We start from the raw sequence: 22,460 nt of genomic DNA, 5'->3' as shown, positions 1-22,460 counted from the left end.
TATATATATATATGTGCCAGACGATAATATCACCGTAGTTTCCGGCCGGGTTATGCCACGCGAAAACGCCTCGAGCCAAGGGAAAAACTAAACTACAAAACAAAACAAAACAAAACAAAAACATCTACTATATCGTTTTACCCAATTCAGTATATCCGTCTACAACAGTTCTCGCCACCCAAGATCTGTAAACTTACAACTGCAAACAAACAATGAGAGAAGTTATTAGTATTAATGGTATGTTCGATTTGCCCGTCCAGGCTAGATCTTTTTTTTGTTAGTTCATTTTGGCGTTTCATCTTTCATTACTAACTTCAACGCAAAATTTTTTTTTTTTTGATTTCTCTTTACAGTCGGTCAAGCTGGTTGTCAGATTGGTAATGCCTGTTGGGAATTATATTCCCTTGAGCACGGTATTAAGCCGGATGGACATCTAGAAGATGGCCTTTCAAAGCCGAAGGGAGGAGAAGAGGGTTTCTCCACGTTTTTCCATGAAACCGGCTACGGTAAGTTCGTTCCAAGGGCTATTTACGTGGATTTAGAGCCCAACGTTATTGACGAAGTCCGTAACGGTCCTTACAAGGACTTGTTCCATCCAGAACAGTTGATCAGTGGTAAGGAGGACGCGGCTAATAATTATGCAAGAGGCCATTACACCGTTGGTAGAGAAATTTTGGGCGATGTTCTGGATAGGATTAGAAAACTGGCAGACCAATGTGATGGGTTACAAGGGTTCTTGTTTACCCATTCTCTTGGTGGTGGTACTGGTTCCGGTCTAGGGTCCTTACTGTTGGAAGAACTATCCGCTGAATACGGTAAGAAATCCAAGCTGGAATTTGCCGTATACCCTGCTCCACAAGTGTCTACTTCTGTGGTTGAGCCTTACAACACAGTTTTAACTACACATACTACATTGGAACATGCAGATTGTACTTTCATGGTCGATAATGAGGCTATTTACGACATGTGCAAAAGAAACTTGGATATCCCAAGACCAAGCTTTGCAAACTTAAACAACCTAATTGCTCAAGTGGTATCATCTGTTACAGCATCATTGAGATTCGACGGTTCATTAAATGTAGATTTGAACGAATTTCAAACCAATTTGGTTCCATATCCAAGAATTCATTTCCCCTTAGTTTCATATTCTCCAGTCTTATCCAAATCAAAGGCATTCCATGAGTCCAACTCTGTGTCAGAAATTACAAACGCTTGTTTTGAACCTGGTAACCAGATGGTCAAGTGTGATCCAAGAGATGGTAAATACATGGCTACTTGTCTGTTATACAGGGGTGATGTGGTAACAAGAGATGTTCAAAGAGCTGTCGAGCAGGTGAAAAACAAGAAGACCGTCCAATTGGTTGATTGGTGTCCAACTGGTTTCAAGATCGGTATTTGCTACGAACCTCCAACTGCCACACCAAACTCACAATTGGCCACTGTGGATAGGGCCGTCTGTATGTTGTCAAATACCACATCCATTGCTGAGGCTTGGAAGAGAATCGATAGAAAATTCGATTTAATGTATGCCAAACGTGCTTTCGTCCACTGGTATGTCGGTGAAGGTATGGAAGAAGGTGAATTCACCGAAGCTAGAGAAGATTTGGCTGCTTTAGAAAGAGATTACATCGAAGTGGGTGCCGACTCATACGCTGAGGAAGAGGAATTTTAAGGTTCACTCTCGCCCCCAACCTCCTTATCCTTTCTATATTTCAAGTATATTGTAAAAAAAAAAATTCCCCCTACTGTTATATCTCTTTGGTGATATCTTATCTATAATCTACTTATTATATTTCTCTAATATCTATGTACAAAAAATAAAAAAAAAAACCATTCTCCTTCTCTAACCTGCATTTGATGAAAGCTTAGTAAGTCTCATCGTAGTTGATGGGCCAAAGACATTTGTACTTGTTTCATCAGATTCTTACATCACCCATTTCCATGATTATTTCACGGATTTCATTAGTAATTGCATTTTTGTATCCCTAGTTCCTTTTCTCCCGCCTTGCCGTCGAATTGAAAAAAAAAATGGAAATGAGGACATCTTCCATTGATATCCAGGACAAAGCAAGAGTAGAAGTAACTATTAGCAAGGAGAATTCCAAAAATAGTGAACTTCAAGGTAAGCAGATCTATAGTTTCAATATCTGATTTTCTGCTTTTCAAAACTTAAAATTCATTAGAAGGTAAAACAAGAACCCGTAAAATTAAAGTTACCGATATTATCAGGTTTTTCACCCCATGTCTACTATCCCATTTAGAAAGAACTATGTGTTCAAAAACTGGGCCGGAATTTATTCTGCAAAACCAGAACGTTACTTCCAACCAAGTTCAATTGATGAGGTTGTCGAGTTAGTAAAGAGTGCCAGGCTAGCTGAAAAAAGCTTAGTTACTGTTGGTTCGGGCCATTCTCCTAGTAACATGTGCGTTACTGATGAATGGCTTGTTAACTTAGACAGATTGGACAAAGTACAAAAGTTTGTTGAATATCCTGAGTTACATTATGCCGATGTCACAGTTGATGCCGGTATGAGGCTTTACCAATTGAATGAATTTTTGGGTGCGAAAGGTTACTCTATCCAAAATTTAGGCTCTATCTCAGAACAAAGTGTTGCTGGCATAATCTCTACTGGTAGTCATGGTTCCTCACCTTATCACGGTTTGATTTCTTCTCAATACGTAAACTTGACTATTGTTAATGGTAAGGGCGAATTGAAGTTCTTGGATGCTGAAAACGATCCAGAAGTCTTTAAAGCTGCTTTACTTTCAGTTGGAAAAATTGGTATCATTGTCTCTGCTACTATCAGGGTTGTTCCCGGCTTCAATATTAAATCCACTCAAGAAGTGATTACTTTTGAAAACCTTTTGAAGCAATGGGATACCCTATGGACTTCATCTGAATTTATCAGAGTTTGGTGGTACCCTTATACTAGAAAATGTGTTCTATGGAGGGGTAACAAAACTACAGATGCCCAAAATGGTCCAGCCAAGTCATGGTGGGGTACCAAGCTGGGTAGATTTTTCTACGAAACTCTATTATGGATCTCTACCAAAATCTATGCGCCATTAACCCCATTTGTGGAAAAGTTCGTTTTCAACAGGCAATACGGGAAATTGGAGAAGAGCTCTACTGGTGATGTTAATGTTACCGATTCTATCAGCGGATTTAATATGGACTGTTTGTTTTCACAATTTGTTGATGAATGGGGGTGCCCTATGGATAATGGTTTGGAAGTCTTACGTTCATTGGATCATTCTATTGCGCAGGCTGCCATAAACAAAGAATTTTATGTCCACGTGCCTATGGAAGTCCGTTGCTCAAATACTACATTACCTTCTGAACCCTTGGATACTAGCAAGAGAACAAACACCAGTCCCGGTCCCGTTTATGGCAATGTGTGCCGCCCATTCCTGGATAACACACCATCCCATTGCAGATTTGCTCCGTTGGAAAATGTTACCAACAGTCAGTTGACGTTGTACATAAATGCTACCATTTATAGGCCGTTTGGCTGTAATACTCCAATTCATAAATGGTTTACCCTTTTTGAAAATACTATGATGGTAGCGGGAGGTAAGCCACATTGGGCCAAGAACTTCCTAGGCTCAACCACTCTAGCTGCTGGACCAGTGAAAAAGGATACTGATTACGATGACTTTGAAATGAGGGGGATGGCATTGAAGGTTGAAGAATGGTATGGCGAGGATTTGAAAAAGTTCCGGAAAATAAGAAAGGAGCAAGATCCCGATAATGTATTCTTGGCAAACAAACAGTGGGCTATCATAAATGGTATTATAGATCCTAGTGAGTTGTCCGACTAGTCTCTTTTTGTCTCAATAATCTCTATATTTTACTAAAAAAGAATATATATATATATATATATAGCAGTGTGATGACTGTTCATGTACATTCTAATAACTATTCCTAGCTGCCTATCAAAGACTTTTTTTTTGAATTAGAGCTTTTTAGTAATCATGGGACCCTTTTTTCTTTTCATTATCCTTACTATAGTTTTTTTTTTTTGGAAAAGCCGAACGCGGTAATGATTGGTCGTATAAGCAAAAACGAAACATCGGCATGGCGTAACGTAGATCCATCTACAGGGAAGTTTTTAGAAATCAGATAGAAATGTATTTTGAGTGCTGTATATATTGCAGTACTTTTTTTCTCTCTAGGATTTAAGTATGTTTAGTATTAACTCATATCACATTTTTTCTTTGTAAAAAGCAACCATTCGCAACAATGTCGATAGTAGAGACATGCATATCTTTTGTTTCGACAAATCCGTTTTATCCATTTTGTACTGGATTGCTTCTGAATTGTGTGGTTACACCTCTTTACTTTTGGAAAACGCAAAATGGTAGAATCGTGGTCGTTTCATTGCTGCAATTCGTAGTACTTTATGCCACAGCGTTTATTTCGATTGGAACTGATAAATCTCTTTACAGAAATAAATGGGTCGCGCTACCGCTATCCAAGAAGACCCGCATTTCTCGTAATACTAGTCTGTACTGCTTCAAGTTAAAGTACCCATTTGAAAGATTGCATATTCCCATGGGATACCACCTGGCAGTAAGGGTTACAATAAATGGTGAGCGATTAGTGAGGTACTATACGCCAGTAAATGTTCCTAATACGGAGGGTCACTTGGAATTAGTAGTCAAGACGTATAAACATGGTGTCGTTTCTAAGTATTTTGATAAATTAAAAATTCGCCAGTATGTTGAATTTAAAGGGCCGTTAGGTGAGCTGGAATATGATCAGGACACCGCAACAGAGTTGGGTATAATCGCAGGGGGGTCTGGTATAACCCCTGTATTGCAAGTGCTGCAAGAAATCATACCCTCTCCAGAAGACCTAACACACATTTCTTTGATATACGCAAACGAAACAGAGGATGACATTCTCATGAAATCGCAACTAGACCACATGGCTAAGGAGTACCCGCATTTTAAAGTTCATTATGTAATTCATAAGCCAAACGGTAAATGGAACGGTGATGTTGGGTACGTAACTCTAGAGGAAATGAAAAGATACCTACCTAAACAAGCGGAGGACCATCGTTTATTGATTTGCGGACCACCTAAAATGAATGAAATGGTTTTGAATTATGCAAAGGAGTTGGGGTGGAGTAATGGGTTTCACAAAGGTAATGGAACCGATAAAGTTTTTGTTTTTTAATCAACTGTTTACGATTGATGATTTTTCATGTAAATAAGCATTAATTATATTTAGATATATATTCGTATTTTATTAATAATTAGGAGGAATAAAGTCCGACATTTTTTTCAAAAAAAAAAAAATAATATTTCACAACGAAAAATCTATAAATAAAATATTTAACATATGCTCTTCCAAATGTACATACTTTCAATTGATTTCACTCAATGACAACGCAATGGCCAATTGTAAGTCTTCATCAACATTATTACTAGCATCAACGCCAACAGAACTACCGATAGTGTTCTCAGTTGAGGTTCGTTCGGATGACTCTGCTGCACCATATGTAGCAAAATTATCGTCGCTCAAGGGCCCATTTCGTCGACCTGTAGTATGATTTCTAAGATGTCTTCTCCTTTCGTCCTCCACTCTTGATTGTCTGATGGCTCTGAGAAACTCTTCATCATCTTCATCTATCTCATCATTCGTATTATTACCATGATTCGCAGAGCTATTCGTTTGCGTCTCATATATCAGTTGAGATTCCTCCAGCGCCCTTCTTAACTGCTCATCTTCATCATCTCCGACAGGCTCCCCCGCTTCAGCTTGATTCCGTGCTTGCGCCTCCTGTGATTCTAAGAGTGCAATTCTCAACTGAATGTCGTTTTCTTCATCGGTGTCGCCTGAAAGTTCAAGGTCTCCACCATACGCATCGATCAATCTTGATATTTCTGACTGTCTTTTTCTTCTAAGGTCTTCATCTTCATCATAATATTGCAGCTCCGTGTTCAAAGTTTCATTCCACTTATTGCTTACTGTGTTTTTACCTTTAGTGGAATGGTGATGTTTCTTTGAATCACTTGAAACAAACTTTAAATAATTCAAAACGTTACCGCTTCCCATAATGATTTTATCCTGCGATACCTTCAAAAATTCGGGAAACTTCTCGGTTTTCAACACTGTCTTTATTAACTCGCCTGTCATCGCGTTCAATATTTGAAGAACATTTGGCAATGCTACCACAACTATTAAATTTGTCACCTGCGATACGTATACCTGCTCATCAAAACTTATCTTACATTGAACTTTTAAGCCTGACGAAGAAAGATCTCTTATATTGATAATGTATAAAGTGTTCTGTGTCGTCAAAAGACTGATATAGCAGCCGTCATCACCAGCAAATTGCCAGTTTTGTTCCCTTTGAGAAGTTTTTTCATCTATTTCAACTGCGCATATTTGTTCAGGCATCTCCAACTTTCTCAAATTGCCGAAGTTACCATTGGGATTGACCGATATTGTATAAACGTTATTCAGGTCAGCAAGTACCAAAGTCATGGAACCGAAATCCATCTTGAAAAACCGTACCCTCATAGGCTGTTCGTCCAGATCCTTAGGAATATCAATACTGTGCAATTCCTGCATTTGATGGATAATGTACAGCTTTTCATCATCCATAATTAAGGTCCAATCTTTAAAAAAAGCCAGTTTCCAAATTACCCTATTAGAAACCTTCCACATCTTAACAAGCTTATTTTCGCACCACCATATAATTTCACCGTTTTCAGAGCCACTAACAGACCAGTCCTCTCTTGACGTGTCCCAGGATTCTGAATTACAAATGGCAGTAACGCCTGCACTATGCCTTCCCGTAAATTCCATCACGGGCGTTAAGTACGATTTGTTACTTAGCAGTTTTCCAAACACTCTGCCGTCAAACCTACCAAACACTGCAGCATTAATATTGAAGTCCATGGTAGAACAACCTTGTGGTGTTGTACATGGAATATAAATCAATTTCTTAAATTTCTTCTGCCTTTTGTGATTTTGTAACTGTAAAATTGTAATGGTACCATCATTATAAGCTGCAACTCGTGGATAATCAAACACTATGCGTTCTATACTGGGCTGATCCCAGTTTCTCGTCGGAATTATTGTGTATTTGGTTCTTATAGCCTTGTTATGCTGCCAATGATGAAGACCCCGTGTCCTTTCAATATACTCTACACTAAATTTCGAAGACTGAGAAAATGTGGGGAAATGAGTCGTGTGAACTCTAGACTTAAACAGGTTCTTCCAAAGTTCTTCATCGTGAATTAAGTTCCGGAAATGCGTAGAAAGTTCTTGCAACGTGAACAAGTCCTTTTCGTCTAAGTGAGAAAAGATGTTTATCAGGATTTCGGGTGGAAGGTCCTGCAATACCAAGCCAGGCCGCTCCATGCTGTCTTATTCCCTAGTGTCGGCCACCTGATAAAGGTTTTTAACTCGTACCTGGTATACCTGCCTGTTAGATTTATTTAAGGCATCTCTAAGTAATACTGAAAACCGCCACATGCGAGAAAATGGAAAGGGAAAAATTAAGGCTGCGAAAATTAATAATAGCCAAAAAAAAGTGCATGATAAAGCCTCACCCCGAGTTCGAACCGGAAAAAAAAATAGCTAAGTGAACTACTTATCCAAAGCGCCAAAAGGGGTAACAAGAAGCATTTCCCGGCTTTTAAAATGCGTACATAAACTGCTAAAAAATGTCTTGTTTCTTTTTTCGGTATATTTGAAGACGGGGATTTTAAATCATGAAATACGTACTTCGCCCTAAAGAGTCACTACAGAATTTACAGAATAGTTAGATCGAAGCACGCTAAATTGGCACCCGAAATAACACTGCAGTTGTTGCAGCTGTGGCGCGCAGTGCGAATCTGCCGCAGAAAACCCAGGAAATAGCGACCGGACACCACGTAATGCAACGCTGACCTTTCGGCGGCAAAGAATTGGGGTAAACATATAAAGTATTATTTAAAGAGAGAGCAATTCCAAGACAACAGAAAATCTTACAATATATTTATCACAGAATTCGCGGCGCAATTATACGTGGCAAGGAACCTAGCAGGCTTTACGCAAGATGCCATGGAAAATTTAACATCTAAGGCTACCTGAATAAAATGCCAAAAGCGAAAAAACCGTCTGAGAGCCCGCTAAACTCTTCAGAGTCGGTAGTAGATACCAAGATTACGCTAGCCGCACATTTCCAATTTGTTGTTATTCCCTATGCCGCACGCTTGGCAAAGCTGTATATTTGACTCTTTTAGTAGATTTGTAGAGCTTTTCCTGGCATACAATAAGCAAAGACTTTATTTCCGCTCGAGTCCGCTTTTAACCGCCGAATTCCTCCGGCTAACCAATGAAATGCAAGAGCGCACAAAAAGTGGGGCAGCTCCGAATGCGCGCGTTCTCATTGGCCAGGCACTCGGGGCCGAGACTCGGTGTGCCTTACAATTCCCCCATGACAAAGCAAAAACTGTCAGTTTCCCTCGAATCATACACACGTCAATTACAAATCCATGGATTAAGTTGTCTCTCGTTCGTCCATATTACACTTTTCTCTTTAGTTGTATGCTTTATAAAATTGATCCGTGAAAAGTTTTCCACATAATAAACCAAGACAACAGGATTGTTTATAACGTTATAAGAAAGCAGAAGAAAATTTGCTGTGCGTTGTTTCCCTAATATCGCACCCAAAGAACCAAGACACATCATAAAAGGAGCTATAGCTTCAACTCTGACACAATTTTTTGTCAGTTTATATTCATCTTCACAAAAAAAAAAATTATACAAATATAGAAACAAATAACTCGCCCAGCTTTTTTTGCATAAAAAGATAAGTGCATTTAAATTTATAGAGACTACAACAAACAGAAAAGAAAAAACAAGCATACACAAACGAAAATGGCTTTCAAATCATTCATATACTCTAAAGGTTATCATCGTTCCGCCGCTCAAAAGAAAACTGCAACATCTTTTTTCGATAGCTCCTACCAGTATCTAAGGCAAAACCAAGGTTTGGTAAATTCGGATCCCGTACTTCATGCATCTCATCTACATCCTCATCCGGTCGTAGTAGCGAATGTAAACTATAACAACGTAGATGATATTTTGCATCCGCACGACCTGGATTCTAGCATAAACAACACTAACAACCCCCTCACCCACGAAGAACTACTTTATAACCAAAACGTTTCCCTTCGATCGCTGAAGCAGCAGCAAAGTACAAACTATGTTAATAACAACAACAACAATCAACATAGGTATTATTCTACCGGCCCCACATTACCAACAAACCAATATGACCCCTTAAACTTTAGTAATAGGAACTTCCAAGATCTATCATTAAAAACATCACAACCATCAGTACAACAGCCACAAAATGAGTACAGCCTTCTAAAAGACGAAAACGCTCCAGTTTGGAAGGAGGACACAGAACCATGCCTGAATAAATCTACATACTTGCAAACTCATATTGATGAAATTAATCGTTGTTACGAACAAAAAAATTATAACAAAATCAACTCTTTATATCAATCATTGAAAAGAAATGATATCGTTCCGCCACTGGAAATATTTACGAAGGTTTTGGACTCTCTTTGCAAAAGGCCGCTAGATAACAATGATTTAGACAACAAAATGTACGAACTCTTGACGTGCTACCAAGATATGATCAACAATAGATTAAAACCTCCTGATGAGATTTATAATATTGTACTATTGTCTCTTTTCAAGGGCTCAATTTTGGCCTATCAGTTCGAAAATCCAAACGGTAGTGATTTTTACAAAATTGCCATTGAATTATTCAATACGACCACCAACGATCCAAAGCAAAAAAGTGTGGTTAAGTTTCGCAATTTTTCCAAAGATGTTCTCGACTATAACCTTTTAGCGATGAACATCTATCCGGGCCATATCACCCTGTCAAAAGCCCAACAAGTTATTAAATCTTCACCTGCCTTTATCAAAGATTCTTTTTACTTCATAGCATGCTTCTCATACGCTAAATTAACAAATGATAAGTTTGCCATTAAAGAACTTTATGAAGATTTCAGACTATCTTTATCATCTGGCAGTCCAGACCAAGGCTTATTTGATGACCAGTTTGAAATTTACAGCGTGATTCTTTCTAGTTTTATTGAAACTGGCGAAGTTGAACTGGCTACCAATCTTTTGGACGATTTAGTTTCCAAAATTCAAAGCTCAAATGGTCTCGCTTCCAATATTTCTTTATTGCTATCGAGTTTCTTAATTTCGATGAGTAAGGTAGATCCTTCAAAAGCTTATGAAATATGGTTTAAATTCCATAATTTAAATTGGATACCTGAGTTCTCTTACGAATTTTATTTGGTTTTCATGGCAAACAGTTTCCAAGATTGGAATTTGACTAAGAAAATATATGACTATATTTTTCCTATGGAAAGAAATTTGTCTCCATTAAAAAAACAAAAATTATCAGATTACTTACTGCATCCAATCGGTGTTGACTCCATTACGACCTCTTTGTTAGATTATTCTTTACAATTGAAAGATAATGAAGTTATTATGAAAATTCTAGAAGAGTCCATTGTCAAAAATTTTTCTTTTGATATTGGCATTTATCCATTTGTTTTCAATTATTTAAGAGAAATTCAGTGCGGCGAGGACTACCTTATGAGATTTATTGAATCACACGCTGAGTTTATCAAGAAGAGCAACTCAATTAACAAATTTCAATTCTTAAATATGATAGTTGATAATTTCCAATCACAATCATTATTAAACAAAATATCCCACGCAAAGTTTTTCAAAAACTTCGTAGAAGATTTCAATTTAGAAAACTGTGAATTGGTCAGCTATAATGGGCTAATATCATGCATTAATAACTTCATTAAAATTCCAAAGACAATAAAGGATTTCCCATACATTCTGGAGATTCATGCAATTTTGGTAACAAAATTATTTGATTTTGACACTTACCCAATTTTGCAAAATGGCAACAACGAGGTTCTTTTGAAGTTTAGAGATCAAATTGAACATCAGTTTAAAATGTTAGCTCAAAACTTCTGCAGATTAAACCTAGATCCTAATTTGTTAGCAGGTGTCGTATCTCAAGCTATGAAAATGGTTAACCTAGATGACACCGCTAATGGACAAGATTTATTGAACTTTTTCAATCATCCAGGTGATTGGGACAAATCTTATCCTTTGTCACTAGGTTCTTTCATCAGGAACTCACCCAGAGGTGGTATAAGAGAATTTACGAAATTGAGCAAAGAAGGTTATTGCTTTGATTATGACACTTATAAAGAATTGATAATTAAACGAGCTATTAACAAACAAATTATTGACAAGTGCTTAGAGGTATGCCCTGATTCAATTGAACTAAAAAATATCGTAAATTTGATGATTTCAAAGATTCCTGGTAGGAACCTAACCCAATTGATAATCAATAATCCAAAATTTAGCAAAGTTTTTGTGCCAAATTTAAGAAATGATTCTATGTTAAAATTAATCGAAAACTGCGAATCTTTATCGAATTTCATAAGAATCTGTGATTTCCCAGAAAAGTTCAAAAGTATTGCTATTCAAGCCGAAAACAAAAATGCTATTGAGCTGATTTATGAAAGACTGTTTGACGGCGGTAAGTACGCAGATATTTTGAGATATAATAATATTGTTCCGGTGTTAAATTTGGAACTTTTATTAAAATCTTGTATCAGGTCTGGTGAATTCAAGAAGTATGAAAGTCTCTCTAAAAAGTTTAATGACAAAATAAGCGAATCATCAAAAATTGATATTCAGCTAGAATATTTAATTAATAAGAATGATTTAAAAGGGGCATTCACGCTGTTTGAAAAGACTCCAAGGGAGCTGAGAACCCCCCATAAGACTATGGACCTTTATACATTTGCCTTATTTTTGGATAGTTTCAATAGGAACATCACGTATTATGAAAGTCCGGAAAATACATTACAATTCGCCAATATTTTATCCAGCCAAACAAGCTTCATAAATTTACTATCGACGTACAACTTAATTGCCCATTCAGATCACCTCATGAACTTCAACGTCGGTGGAATGGCAGCAAAAGTTAAAAAAGAAATCCTGAATCAAATGCTAAACAATTTGTATGATTCCATCAGACTATTGTCTCCCAGCATTGAAAATGACAAATCAATGAAGGAAAAATTGAGAGAAAAAGTAAAGAACTACTGCAGATTCAAAGCTTATTTGAAGTCACCTGAATTGGACATGGATGAACTGAAGACCTTGGTTTCAGTCGAGTCTTTTTTAAATCCTTTCACTCCTTCAATGTTGTTCAATAACTTGATCGAAACTATTTATATAAACGAACACGCTTCCTCGTTAGTCCTTCAGAATGGGTTGATCTATTCACTCCAACAGAAAGGTCTCAATAAGATACTGAGCTATCTAGAAGAAAGCTTCATCACTAGTGGAAATGATGCCAATATTGAAAAGGTCAGGGAATTCAGGTCCCTTTTAAGGAAGAGCAAGCCTCTTCAAGCATGACCTTTACAATTTGATATTTTATTTATTTCACTGTTATAACATAATTACAAGTAATTAATGTCATATAATAATAATAATAATAATAATAATAATAATAATAATAATAATAATAATAATAATAATAATAATAATAATAATAATAATAATAATAATAATAATAATAATAATAATAGTAATAATAACGTCTATATAAGAAGTATCTACACCATTGCTTACGCTTTTATTTTTTCCTTTCGACGTGAAAAGCGATAATAGCTTATTAAGGTGGCAAAATTGTCCCCGGCCCCAATAAGCTGAGAGTGGAATAGGTGAAGCATTTTATATTTTTAGTTTCAATTAGTAGTAAGCAACCATAAGACACCAATCAACACAGTTCTATAATTATGACCGACAGATATTCTTTTTCGTTGACCACTTTTTCTCCCAGCGGTAAATTGGGTCAAATTGATTACGCCTTGACGGCAGTAAAACAAGGTGTCACCTCATTGGGTATAAAAGCTACGAATGGTGTAGTAATTGCCACAGAAAAGAAGTCGTCCTCGCCACTGGCCATGTCAGAAACACTTTCGAAGGTATCCTTACTAACACCGGACATTGGTGCAGTATATTCCGGTATGGGGCCTGATTATAGAGTTTTAGTGGATAAATCAAGAAAGGTAGCACATACTAGTTATAAACGAATTTATGGTGAATACCCTCCCACCAAATTACTGGTTTCTGAAGTAGCCAAAATAATGCAAGAGGCTACACAGTCCGGTGGTGTCAGACCCTTTGGTGTTTCACTGTTGATTGCTGGCCACGACGAATTTAATGGGTTTAGTTTATATCAAGTGGATCCTTCCGGTTCCTACTTCCCTTGGAAAGCCACCGCTATAGGAAAAGGTTCTGTGGCGGCAAAAACGTTTTTAGAGAAAAGATGGAATGATGAACTGGAACTAGAAGACGCCATTCATATTGCCTTACTAACGCTGAAGGAGTCGGTAGAGGGCGAATTCAATGGTGACACCATTGAACTGGCTATTATTGGCGATGAGAACCCTGACTTGCTAGGCTACACTGGTATTCCAACCGATAAAGGCCCTAGATTTAGAAAATTAACTTCTCAAGAAATAAATGATAGATTAGAAGCATTATGATGTTATAATTATCCCCGCCAATCACCCATCTCACTCAACTTATCCAAAAGAAAGCCAATTGTGTATATAACTTACATAACCTTTAAATGATTTTTTTCTAATTATTCCAGTATTACTATTCTACACAATGCATAATAAATAGATATAAAAAGTGGAATGTGCCACATATGCATTTTTTTACCACCAATAAATATCAGTTACTTAAATGGTGCCTTCAAAGGATCAATAACTTGGCCTGGCTTAGTCATGATTCTCGGTTTGATAAGCTCTTGATGAGATGCTCTGGATGTCCATTCTTGACCTATCGGCATACGTAAAGATCTTTCATATTGTTCTCTATTTTCGAATGGGAATGGTACCGCTGAAGATTGGTATTTCAAGTTTTTCTTATTAACTTTTTCATTTATGATCACATTTTGTAGATTCTTATCTCTTCTTTTGTCTTTATTAACAACACCCTTAACCTTTTTGATGAATTTACGCTTCTTATTTTTTGGTTTAGAACCTGCACCGGCCCATTCACCCCAACCAGGTAAAGTGGTATCAACTTCTTTATCATCTTCATCATCAATGACACGTTTCTTTTCCTCCTGAAATTCTGCTACCACGTCGTCGCCAGCAAAGGCTTCCGCAATGACGTCTTGCTGCTTGAACATGAATACATTATCCCCTTGTTCGTCATCAGAACCACCATATGGATCGACTATCTTTAGCCGTGTAGAATCATCCGCCGTCAACAAGAGATCTTCATCATCGTTTGACTTACCTTTCTTCTTTTTCTTTTGCTTTAGCTCAGCTTTCTCCATTTTGTTCATGGCCTTAACATTTTTAGAACTGTCTTTGTCAATAACGTTAACTTTGGAAGATTGTTTCTTGACAGTGTGTTCTTCATCACTTTCATTAGCTAACCAAGGATTAACATCTTTTGCTTCTTCATCCTGTTGATTATTCTGACCGTCTTGAAGAGGTTCACCATCACTTTCCTCCTCCACAATTATTGCGCCTTCTGCGTTAGTTCTTGCATTTTTCGATTGCCCACTATTCTTGGCCCTTAGTCGGTTTTCCAAACTTCTTGATTCGTCAACTTTATTCTCTTTTCTAGTGTGGTCATTTAGTTCATTCATGTCTTTGTTGGATTCCAAGGAACCTGGGGTATATATTCTTCTGCCCTTATTTATTTGAATATTCTCTCCATTCGTCTCTTCCTCGTCACTTTCGAAGAGCTTAATATCATCACCATTTTCAACGGCCCTTAATTGACGTAAGGTTTCTTTGTTCGCCTCTCTTTCTCTAGCTTCACCATTCTTCATAAAGGCCATATTCATTACGCCAGTTTTACCCAATTTACTCTTCAATGCTTCTGAGTCTATATTCTCTTTCTCCTCATTTTCAACATCACTTAATGTTTGCACACGACCATCCTCTTCATCATCAGAATTTCTATCCAACATTTTTGCCTTTAAACGTTCACCTTGTCTTAGCATCTCTTCCATTTCTTCTCTGGTTTCAGCGTCATTTGTCATACCATGTTTGATCATATCTTTAGCCCACTTGGAATTTGTCTTGTGTTTTAGAGTCATTCTTTCTTTAGCCCTAGCGATATCATGATCTTCGTTGTCTTCGTCGCTGGAAACAGCAGCTAGCTCTCTATTTTTCATCAATTCCTTTTTCTTGATCTTACGATATGTCTTAGATTTTATTTTCTTCAACCTCCTAGCTTTTCTTTCTTCTCTAAACATCAATTCTCTCATCAATCTCATTTCGGTAGTCCTCTTTCTCATCTCCTCGGGTGTCATTTTAGCAGTGCTCAACTCTTCAAACTTTGAGTCTTTTTCTGGGTTCGCTAAATTACTCTCTTGAAGAACTTGATCTACCTTCTCCTGTAATTCTGTTTGAGGAACATCTTGAGTTCTAGTGAAAGCCGAGGCGTGGTTATGTTCGGTGGGTTTGTTCAGCGGGAAGATTAAATGATCAGCCCTTCTGTTCTGTTGGACGATATCATTCCACTTACTCACTTCTTGCCTAGAGATCTCGTATGCTGCCTTACGATCGTGTCTTTGTTGGATACGTTGTGGTAGCGGAACTTCATACGTCGACGACTTACCCTTAAGCAAGTTAGCGTTTTCAATAACTTGCCTGTCATCAATAACGTTCATCATATCCGTCAAACTCAATTTCCCAGAAGCTCCACTAGCTGCATTTGCAGAGGGCAAAACATACTCATTGGCCTCACCTGAGCCATACGTATCTAGTCTCTTTGGAGCTTTACTTTTGGTTTCATCAATCAGTTTTGAGGTAATTGTATTCAATTCGATGTCTTCTTCATCTTCAGATATTTCGTCGAAGGGATCCTCTTCCTCTTCATCATCTTCAGATTCCGATTCGCTTTCTTCGGAACTGCTTGATTCGGAACTTATATCTGTATCTTGCAATTTTAATTGTGGAGAAGCGTCTTCGTCATCATTGCCGTTACTCTGTGCGGTTTTCTCATCCATGTCCCACACTTGAGACAGTGGCATCAAATCTTCTTCATCAATGGAAGTATACCCACCTTCATCCTCTTCTTCTTGGTAGTTTGCATTCTCCTTCTTGTCACGAATAGTTTGTGAGAATTTGGAATTCAAAATGTCATAGTCATCATCAGAGCCCAACGCTTCATCAGAGTTCAACTCCTCATCTTCAAACGACTCAGAATCGATATCATCTTCATCACTGTTAGTGTCACCTTTTGACCTTTTTAACAAGTTGACAACTGTACCATTACGACGAGCATCATGTCTTTTGTCATTGTCGCTGGAGTTATCGAATTCACCATTAATTTCTCTCTCAGCAAGTTGCAAAGCATCCAAAACTCTTCTAGAACTCTTGGATCTGCTCTTAGATTTCTTTTTTGCCATATTTAAGTTAGCTTATTTTGTCTTGAAGCCTCTTTTATTAGTATATAACAAGATGTTATTGAATGCACACTTAATGAATTTTTTCAGCTCATCGCCATAGGAATTTGAAAAATTTTCAATGGCCTTTTCCGGAAAACTACAAAGTGACGATAAATAAAAAATTACGTTGCATATAGATAAACGTATATCAGATGGCTACAAATGAGATATGAAAAATCGTAGGAAAAGCAAAAGAGTTACCTAGGCTGTAGACGACTCCTTTTTTTGTTGCTGCTGTTGTTGTTTACTCATCGCTTCATGCTGTCTAATAGCGGCTTGTCTTATTTGGGCCTCGATGGACAAGGAATACTGGGTCTTTTCCTTAATAATATCTTGGATCTGTACAGATTCTTTGTTAAGCTTGTCTACTTTCTTTTGGTAAAATGCGATTGCTGCTTCAGCGCTCTTTTCAACGTAATATCCTGTACCAATGTCGACCATGAATTTCTTATTGTCTACAATCTTACCTGGGATGTATAATGATGCAGATGCTGGAACCAGTAGTTTTTGCCCTTCATTTCCTGCTTGGGAGACTGTTTTAATATCATCAATACATTCTGTGAACTTGCCCTTAGCCATGGTTAATGCTTGCAAGGACTGTGTGAAATGCTGCAATTCTTGGTCGAATTGCTGTTTTACAGCATTCAGCTGCTCGGGATTTAGTTTAGTTAAATCGACTAAGTTTCGAACATGTAGTAACTTAAAAGTTAGTAAAGTGTCTGTACGGTGGCAACAACGAAGGAGCTATTCATTTACATACTTTTTTGAGAGGACATGGCTTGATTTTTACAGTGCTCTTTCTTGTTTGGGTCACAGCAAGATTTTCATCTAAGACACTTTTCTATTTAAAATCGTTAGAACAAAAAAGAAAATTGTAACTTATGAGACAGCCACGCAACACAAAAAAGGGCATAAACAAAGTTGGTTATCCTAGAAGATGAACAATACTGATCCTACTTCATTTGAAAGTATATTGGCTGGTGTGGCCAAATTGAGAAAGGAAAAGAGTGGTGCAGATACTACTGGATCTCAATCGTTAGAAATAGATGCATCAAAACTCCAGCAGCAGGAACCGCAAACATCAAGACGCATAAATTCAAACCAGGTCATAAACGCCTTCAATCAGCAAAAACCGGAAGAATGGACCGACTCAAAGGCTACAGATGACTATAATCGAAAGAGACCCTTCAGGAGTACTCGACCGGGAAAAACTGTACTAGTGAACACTACCCAAAAAGAAAATCCACTCCTGAACCACTTAAAGAGCACCAATTGGAGATATGTATCTTCAACAGGAATTAATATGATATACTACGACTATCTAGTTCGTGGAAGAAGTGTACTGTTCTTAACTTTGACTTATCACAAATTATATGTCGATTATATCTCTAGGAGAATGCAGCCCTTATCTAGAAACGAAAATAATATACTGATATTCATAGTAGACGATAACAACTCTGAAGATACCCTTAATGACATTACAAAACTATGTATGTTCAACGGATTTACTCTACTTTTAGCATTTAATTTTGAACAAGCTGCAAAATATATTGAATATTTGAATTTATGAACAATTCCTATTTTCTTTTAATAAATCTGTTCCATGCTTATTACCATCCTTTGTCATTTTAGCGCTTTTAGCACCGAATTGAATGGCCCTTTTTGGTTCTGATGATATTCCATCCAACTTCAAATACTGCGAGGCAACTTTTCGAAGGATTAATTTGTTAACCTTGAAATTAATGGGAATTTCTGCTGTAGATAACTTTATAACATATTCATCTAAAAATGGGTATCTCACCTCCACGCCATTATGAGCTATCACTTTATCATCACGATTCAGGTTGCGATCATAAATGTTGTTTATTTGCCTTGTAAGTTCCTCCACAAGTTCATGGGGTGGTTTGTTGGCAAACTTGTGATATCCACCGTAGAGTTCGTCTGCTCCCAGTCCGCTGAATAACACTATCCCATGGCGCTGATATGGCGTTCTTTCCCCATTCAGAGAAGTTAAGAAACCTCTACCTCTCGACGCAAAAAAAAAAGCAATGGCTATAGACAAGTCCATTTCAGTCTGTTTAGGATACATTAAATTGATAACAAATGGCTTCCATTTTAAATACTCATCATAAGGAACGTCAACTTCAACCAGTTTGATATCAACATTAGGATATAAGTTTTGTAAAGTCTTTGCACTGTTAATGGACAGTTTTCTATCAGGTGTATCACTGGGAAAAAGACCAGTCCTGGGGTTTTCGAAGGATACATTTAGAAGCTCTATAACTGGTTTTCCACATTTATAATCATTTTCTTGCAACACCTCGCAGATCAACGCTACTATTACTGAACAATCAATTCCTCCTGAGAATAGTACCGCAATAGGAGAGTTTTCAATATGCCTGGGATGTATGGACTCTACCCTTTTTTTTACAGAATCACGTAGCACAGCATATAAATTTTTAGACACCTCTGACAATGATGTGAAATTCAGATCTATCTCTGATGTCACTTCGTATGGAAGATGTGACCTCTGATTGGAATTTAACAACTTAGTTCGTGTATCATATTCATAAATAACTCCACCTATACAATCTTGAAAGGACCCAGCAGACCCCGTTACACTAGCGACGTACAATTCGTTGTCTGGAGTGACCGAATAAGACAAACTTCGCCTGCCAATTGGATCTCTGCCGAAATAGAGTTTGGATGAGTTCACGTCATATATAGTATAAGCATACTCGCCTTCCAGTGATTTTATAACATCAATAACGCCCATACCCTCTTTCAAATTCTGCAACATAGAAGCAATATAAAGACTATCATTATCACCCTGCGATATCTCTTTATTGTATAACTCACCATTGAATTGTAGGAAATATCTGTCATCCACGTTAATACTCTGTTTCGTGAAAGGCTGCCTCAAAGATAAAACAGAAGAAAACCAACTTATTCGATAAGCTTTGACAGCTCGAAGAGAGGAGTAGTTTGGACCTCTTGCGGCTATGTACGGAATGATTTTGTTGAAAATCGACGATTCATTGGTACATGTTGTATCTCCAAATTCAGTTCCTTCTGGAAATTCGATTAACTCATCATTCAGGTAGTTATTGTTTGGACAATAATGCAATAGAATCCCGCACATGTCTCATAGTAATGCCAGATGCTCAAGGCTTTACTAAATCTGGAACTTTCCGATGCCTTAATATTTTTCACTTTTCTTTCTTTTTTATTATTTTTTTCGCGAATGGGCTATATCAAGCTGCCGGTACTTGATGTAATGACACATAACATTGAAAAGTTCTACATCCAACGGGCTTGAGTTTCTCTTCATCAAACAACAAAGAACAGGAATCAACAGCCATGACTGATGATGAAAAGAGGGAGATATTGAAAGAATTTGATCCTTTCAGCCAATTGGAACAGGCAAATGGCAACCCAGATAAAGATGTGAAGTTTAAAAAGGATGATCCTAATAGGGCAGCGGCAGAAGAAACTAATAGGGACATATCCGCGCAGGACAAAGGAGATGAGGAGCCATTTTATGACTTTCAAATATTCATTAAGCAGCTTCAGACTCCTGGTGCAGATCCTCTGGTTAAATATACGAAATCATTCTTACGTAACTTCTTGGCGCAAAGACTTCTATGGACGGTCAGCGAAGAAATAAAACTCATCAGTGACTTTAAGACCTTCATTTACGATAAATTCACTCTTTACGAGCCTTTCCGAAGTCTTGACAATTCCAAGATGAGAAATGCCAAGGAAGGTATGGAAAAGTTAATAATGGGGAAACTATATTCTCGCTGTTTTTCACCAAGTCTTTATGAAATTCTGCAGAAACCATTAGACGATGAGCATATGAAAGATTTAACCAACGATGACACATTACTAGAAAAGATTAGGCATTATAGATTCATAAGCCCCATTATGTTAGATATTCCTGATACTATGCCGAATGCCAGGCTGAATAAGTTTGTCCATTTGGCCAGTAAAGAGTTGGGCAAAATAAATAGGTTTAAGTCACCAAGGGACAAGATGGTTTGCGTTTTGAATGCAAGCAAGGTTATATTTGGTTTACTAAAACATACCAAGTTGGAACAAAATGGCGCTGACAGCTTTATACCTGTGCTAATATACTGTATTTTGAAAGGACAAGTACGATATCTAGTTTCGAATGTGAACTACATCGAAAGATTCAGATCACCAGACTTCATTCGGGGCGAAGAGGAATATTACTTGAGCAGTCTTCAGGCTGCTCTTAACTTCATTATGAACTTGACTGAACGTTCTTTAACTATCGAAGATCACGAAGATTTTGAAGAGGCATACCAAAGAAATTTTAAACAACTAGCAGAAGAAAAAGAGGAAGAAGAGAAGAAAAAACAACTAGAGATTCCGGATGAGTTACAGCCAAACGGCACTTTACTGAAACCCTTAGACGAAGTTACCAATATTGTAATTTCTAAATTCAATGAACTGTTTTCTCCAATTGGAGAGCCCACACAAGAAGAGGCATTGAAATCTGAACAGAGCAATAAAGAAGAAGACGTTTCTTCGTTAATTAAGAAAATTGAAGAGAACGAACGAAAGGACACGTTGAACACATTACAGAATATGTTTCCAGATATGGACCCAAGCCTGATAGAGGATGTTTGTATTGCTAAAAAATCGCGTATTGGGCCCTGTGTTGATGCTCTACTTTCTCTGTCAGAATAATGATCTCATGCACATATTTCATGTATAGAGTAGCCTAGCAATATGTATTTGTAAAAATATAATAGTAAAAATAACTTACCGCAGGAGACATTTTTTACTGATAACGATCGCTTCTAAAACTCGTTAGTACAGGCTCGTTGTGACTTAGAATCAAATAATAGATGGGTTAGGAGGCGCACGTACCTTCCTAAGCACAGAAGGGAGCTTAAGTTGCTGTTTCAGGCGGTGACTTAACAATACATCTTAACTATCCAATGCTGACAGCTGAGTATTGCAACACAACTATCAGAGGGAGGAGTTTGCCGTTACTAATGTAGCAGGGTTTTTGAATCTAAAAGAATAAATGTACCAGTTGAATCCTAAGATTTTACTTGGAAAAATATATAAATAAGAAAACAATGCATTCAAAATTGTGCCATTGTAATGACAAGTGTTTTTGTTCAGCACCAACGCAAACTCAAAACCCCTTTTATAGAGCAAACGCCTAATTAATAAATCAAAGGGACATATGTACTACGTATATCTGAATCAAGCCTACGTAAACGGGCCTGCCAAGTAGCTATATCATTTTTTTGTTTTCTTGAGGTTTTTAGGCCCCTGCTTCCTAATCTTTGTTGCCTTCGAATCTGTTGATTGTTTAGCGCTATTACGGCCCGCTGCTTCCTCATCATCATCCGTCACCTGCTGCTCATCCTCATCCTCTTCCATCTCGTCACCCTCTTCATCCTCTTCTCTGTACCTCTTTAATGAATTTTGATTGTCTGTCTCATTGAACTGCTTCTTAGCTTCCGTAATCAACTTATTAGTAGCTATCAGTTCTTCTGCTCTCCCAAGCTTTATCGGGTCTTTACGGAGGGCAAACTTGAAATCTTCCAATCGGAGCTTATTGCGCTGAGAATTCTGGGCTGTATGGAATGCGTTAGTACAAACATCCACCAAATATCCAGATACCAATTCATCCAAACACTGCACAGTAGCTTGTAGTGGCTGCGGCACATCGCCGTAAGCGTAAAGCAAGGAACTTACATCCTTGTTAAACAGATTCGTTTTTTTCAGCTTCCTAGACATATCTTATCCAGCTCACCCTCGCCTGCCGTTACCTTTTGGATTTCATGTTGCAGTTGTTGATGAACCTTCTTTGTTATCAATGACTCTTCGCCTGCGGTTTCCGCTAGAACTCAA

At 37.6% G+C, this 22,460-nt stretch overlaps 12 protein-coding genes and 1 non-coding gene across 13 annotated transcripts, besides 1 other annotated feature; 7 read left to right on the top strand and 6 right to left on the bottom strand.

Annotated features, from left to right (window-relative positions):
* Positions 1 to 212: 212 nt before the first annotated feature.
* Positions 213 to 1,672, top strand: TUB1 (alpha-tubulin TUB1; the record flags this gene model as incomplete). The annotated part of the gene is made up of 2 exons (NM_001182444.1): positions 213 to 237; positions 354 to 1,672. The coding sequence occupies 2 exons, from the start codon at positions 213 to 215 to the stop codon at positions 1,670 to 1,672; spliced, it is 1,344 nt and encodes a 447-aa protein (NP_013625.1).
* A 569-nt stretch (positions 1,673 to 2,241) lies between these two features.
* On the top strand, positions 2,242 to 3,822 carry ALO1 (D-arabinono-1,4-lactone oxidase; the record flags this gene model as incomplete). The annotated part of the gene is made up of 1 exon (NM_001182445.1): positions 2,242 to 3,822. The coding sequence occupies one exon, from the start codon at positions 2,242 to 2,244 to the stop codon at positions 3,820 to 3,822; it is 1,581 nt and encodes a 526-aa protein (NP_013624.1).
* Positions 3,823 to 4,243: 421 nt separating this feature from the next.
* Positions 4,244 to 5,182, top strand: AIM33 (cytochrome-b5 reductase; the record flags this gene model as incomplete). The annotated part of the gene is made up of 1 exon (NM_001182446.1): positions 4,244 to 5,182. The coding sequence occupies one exon, from the start codon at positions 4,244 to 4,246 to the stop codon at positions 5,180 to 5,182; it is 939 nt and encodes a 312-aa protein (NP_013623.1).
* Positions 5,150 to 5,396: an origin of replication (ARS1305; Autonomously Replicating Sequence).
* On the bottom strand, positions 5,372 to 7,378 carry UFO1 (SCF ubiquitin ligase complex subunit UFO1; the record flags this gene model as incomplete). Its single annotated transcript, NM_001182447.1, has 1 exon — positions 5,372 to 7,378. One exon carries the CDS (start codon positions 7,376 to 7,378, stop codon positions 5,372 to 5,374), a length of 2,007 nt encoding a protein of 668 aa, NP_013622.1.
* Positions 7,379 to 7,585: 207 nt separating this feature from the next.
* ZOD1 lies at positions 7,586 to 7,643 on the bottom strand. Its single transcript, NR_132235.1, has one exon. It is a non-coding gene; the product is annotated as a ZOD1 (non-coding RNA).
* A 1,238-nt stretch (positions 7,644 to 8,881) lies between these two features.
* On the top strand, positions 8,882 to 12,490 carry RPM2 (ribonuclease P; the record flags this gene model as incomplete). The annotated part of the gene is made up of 1 exon (NM_001182450.1): positions 8,882 to 12,490. One exon carries the CDS (start codon positions 8,882 to 8,884, stop codon positions 12,488 to 12,490), a length of 3,609 nt encoding a protein of 1,202 aa, NP_013619.1.
* Positions 12,491 to 12,873: 383 nt separating this feature from the next.
* PRE8 (proteasome core particle subunit alpha 2) lies at positions 12,874 to 13,626 on the top strand (the record flags this gene model as incomplete). Its single annotated transcript, NM_001182451.1, has 1 exon — positions 12,874 to 13,626. One exon carries the CDS (start codon positions 12,874 to 12,876, stop codon positions 13,624 to 13,626), a length of 753 nt encoding a protein of 250 aa, NP_013618.1.
* A 197-nt stretch (positions 13,627 to 13,823) lies between these two features.
* UTP14 (Utp14p) lies at positions 13,824 to 16,523 on the bottom strand (the record flags this gene model as incomplete). Its single annotated transcript, NM_001182452.1, has 1 exon — positions 13,824 to 16,523. One exon carries the CDS (start codon positions 16,521 to 16,523, stop codon positions 13,824 to 13,826), a length of 2,700 nt encoding a protein of 899 aa, NP_013617.1.
* A 240-nt stretch (positions 16,524 to 16,763) lies between these two features.
* Positions 16,764 to 17,338, bottom strand: GIM5 (Gim5p; the record flags this gene model as incomplete). Its single annotated transcript, NM_001182453.1, has 2 exons — positions 16,764 to 17,239; positions 17,323 to 17,338. 2 exons carry the CDS (start codon positions 17,336 to 17,338, stop codon positions 16,764 to 16,766), a joined length of 492 nt encoding a protein of 163 aa, NP_013616.1.
* Positions 17,339 to 17,499: 161 nt separating this feature from the next.
* On the top strand, positions 17,500 to 18,132 carry RAD10 (DNA repair protein RAD10; the record flags this gene model as incomplete). Its single annotated transcript, NM_001182454.1, has 1 exon — positions 17,500 to 18,132. One exon carries the CDS (start codon positions 17,500 to 17,502, stop codon positions 18,130 to 18,132), a length of 633 nt encoding a protein of 210 aa, NP_013614.1.
* On the bottom strand, positions 18,127 to 19,704 carry YML096W (putative asparagine synthase; the record flags this gene model as incomplete). Its single annotated transcript, NM_001182456.1, has 1 exon — positions 18,127 to 19,704. One exon carries the CDS (start codon positions 19,702 to 19,704, stop codon positions 18,127 to 18,129), a length of 1,578 nt encoding a protein of 525 aa, NP_013613.1.
* Positions 19,705 to 19,922: 218 nt separating this feature from the next.
* VPS9 (guanine nucleotide exchange factor VPS9) lies at positions 19,923 to 21,278 on the top strand (the record flags this gene model as incomplete). Its single annotated transcript, NM_001182457.1, has 1 exon — positions 19,923 to 21,278. The coding sequence occupies one exon, from the start codon at positions 19,923 to 19,925 to the stop codon at positions 21,276 to 21,278; it is 1,356 nt and encodes a 451-aa protein (NP_013612.1).
* Positions 21,279 to 21,842: 564 nt separating this feature from the next.
* Positions 21,843 to 22,346, bottom strand: TAF13 (Taf13p; the record flags this gene model as incomplete). Its single annotated transcript, NM_001182458.1, has 1 exon — positions 21,843 to 22,346. One exon carries the CDS (start codon positions 22,344 to 22,346, stop codon positions 21,843 to 21,845), a length of 504 nt encoding a protein of 167 aa, NP_013611.1.
* Positions 22,347 to 22,460: the final 114 nt, after the last annotated feature.

The sequence above is a fragment of the Saccharomyces cerevisiae genome, chromosome XIII (genome assembly GCF_000146045.2).
Source record: "Saccharomyces cerevisiae S288C chromosome XIII, complete sequence".
Lineage (NCBI taxonomy): Eukaryota > Fungi > Ascomycota > Saccharomycetes > Saccharomycetales > Saccharomycetaceae > Saccharomyces > Saccharomyces cerevisiae.
The sequence above is the reverse complement of the archived record's forward strand: the minus strand, read 5'-3'. Positions and strand labels throughout refer to the sequence as shown.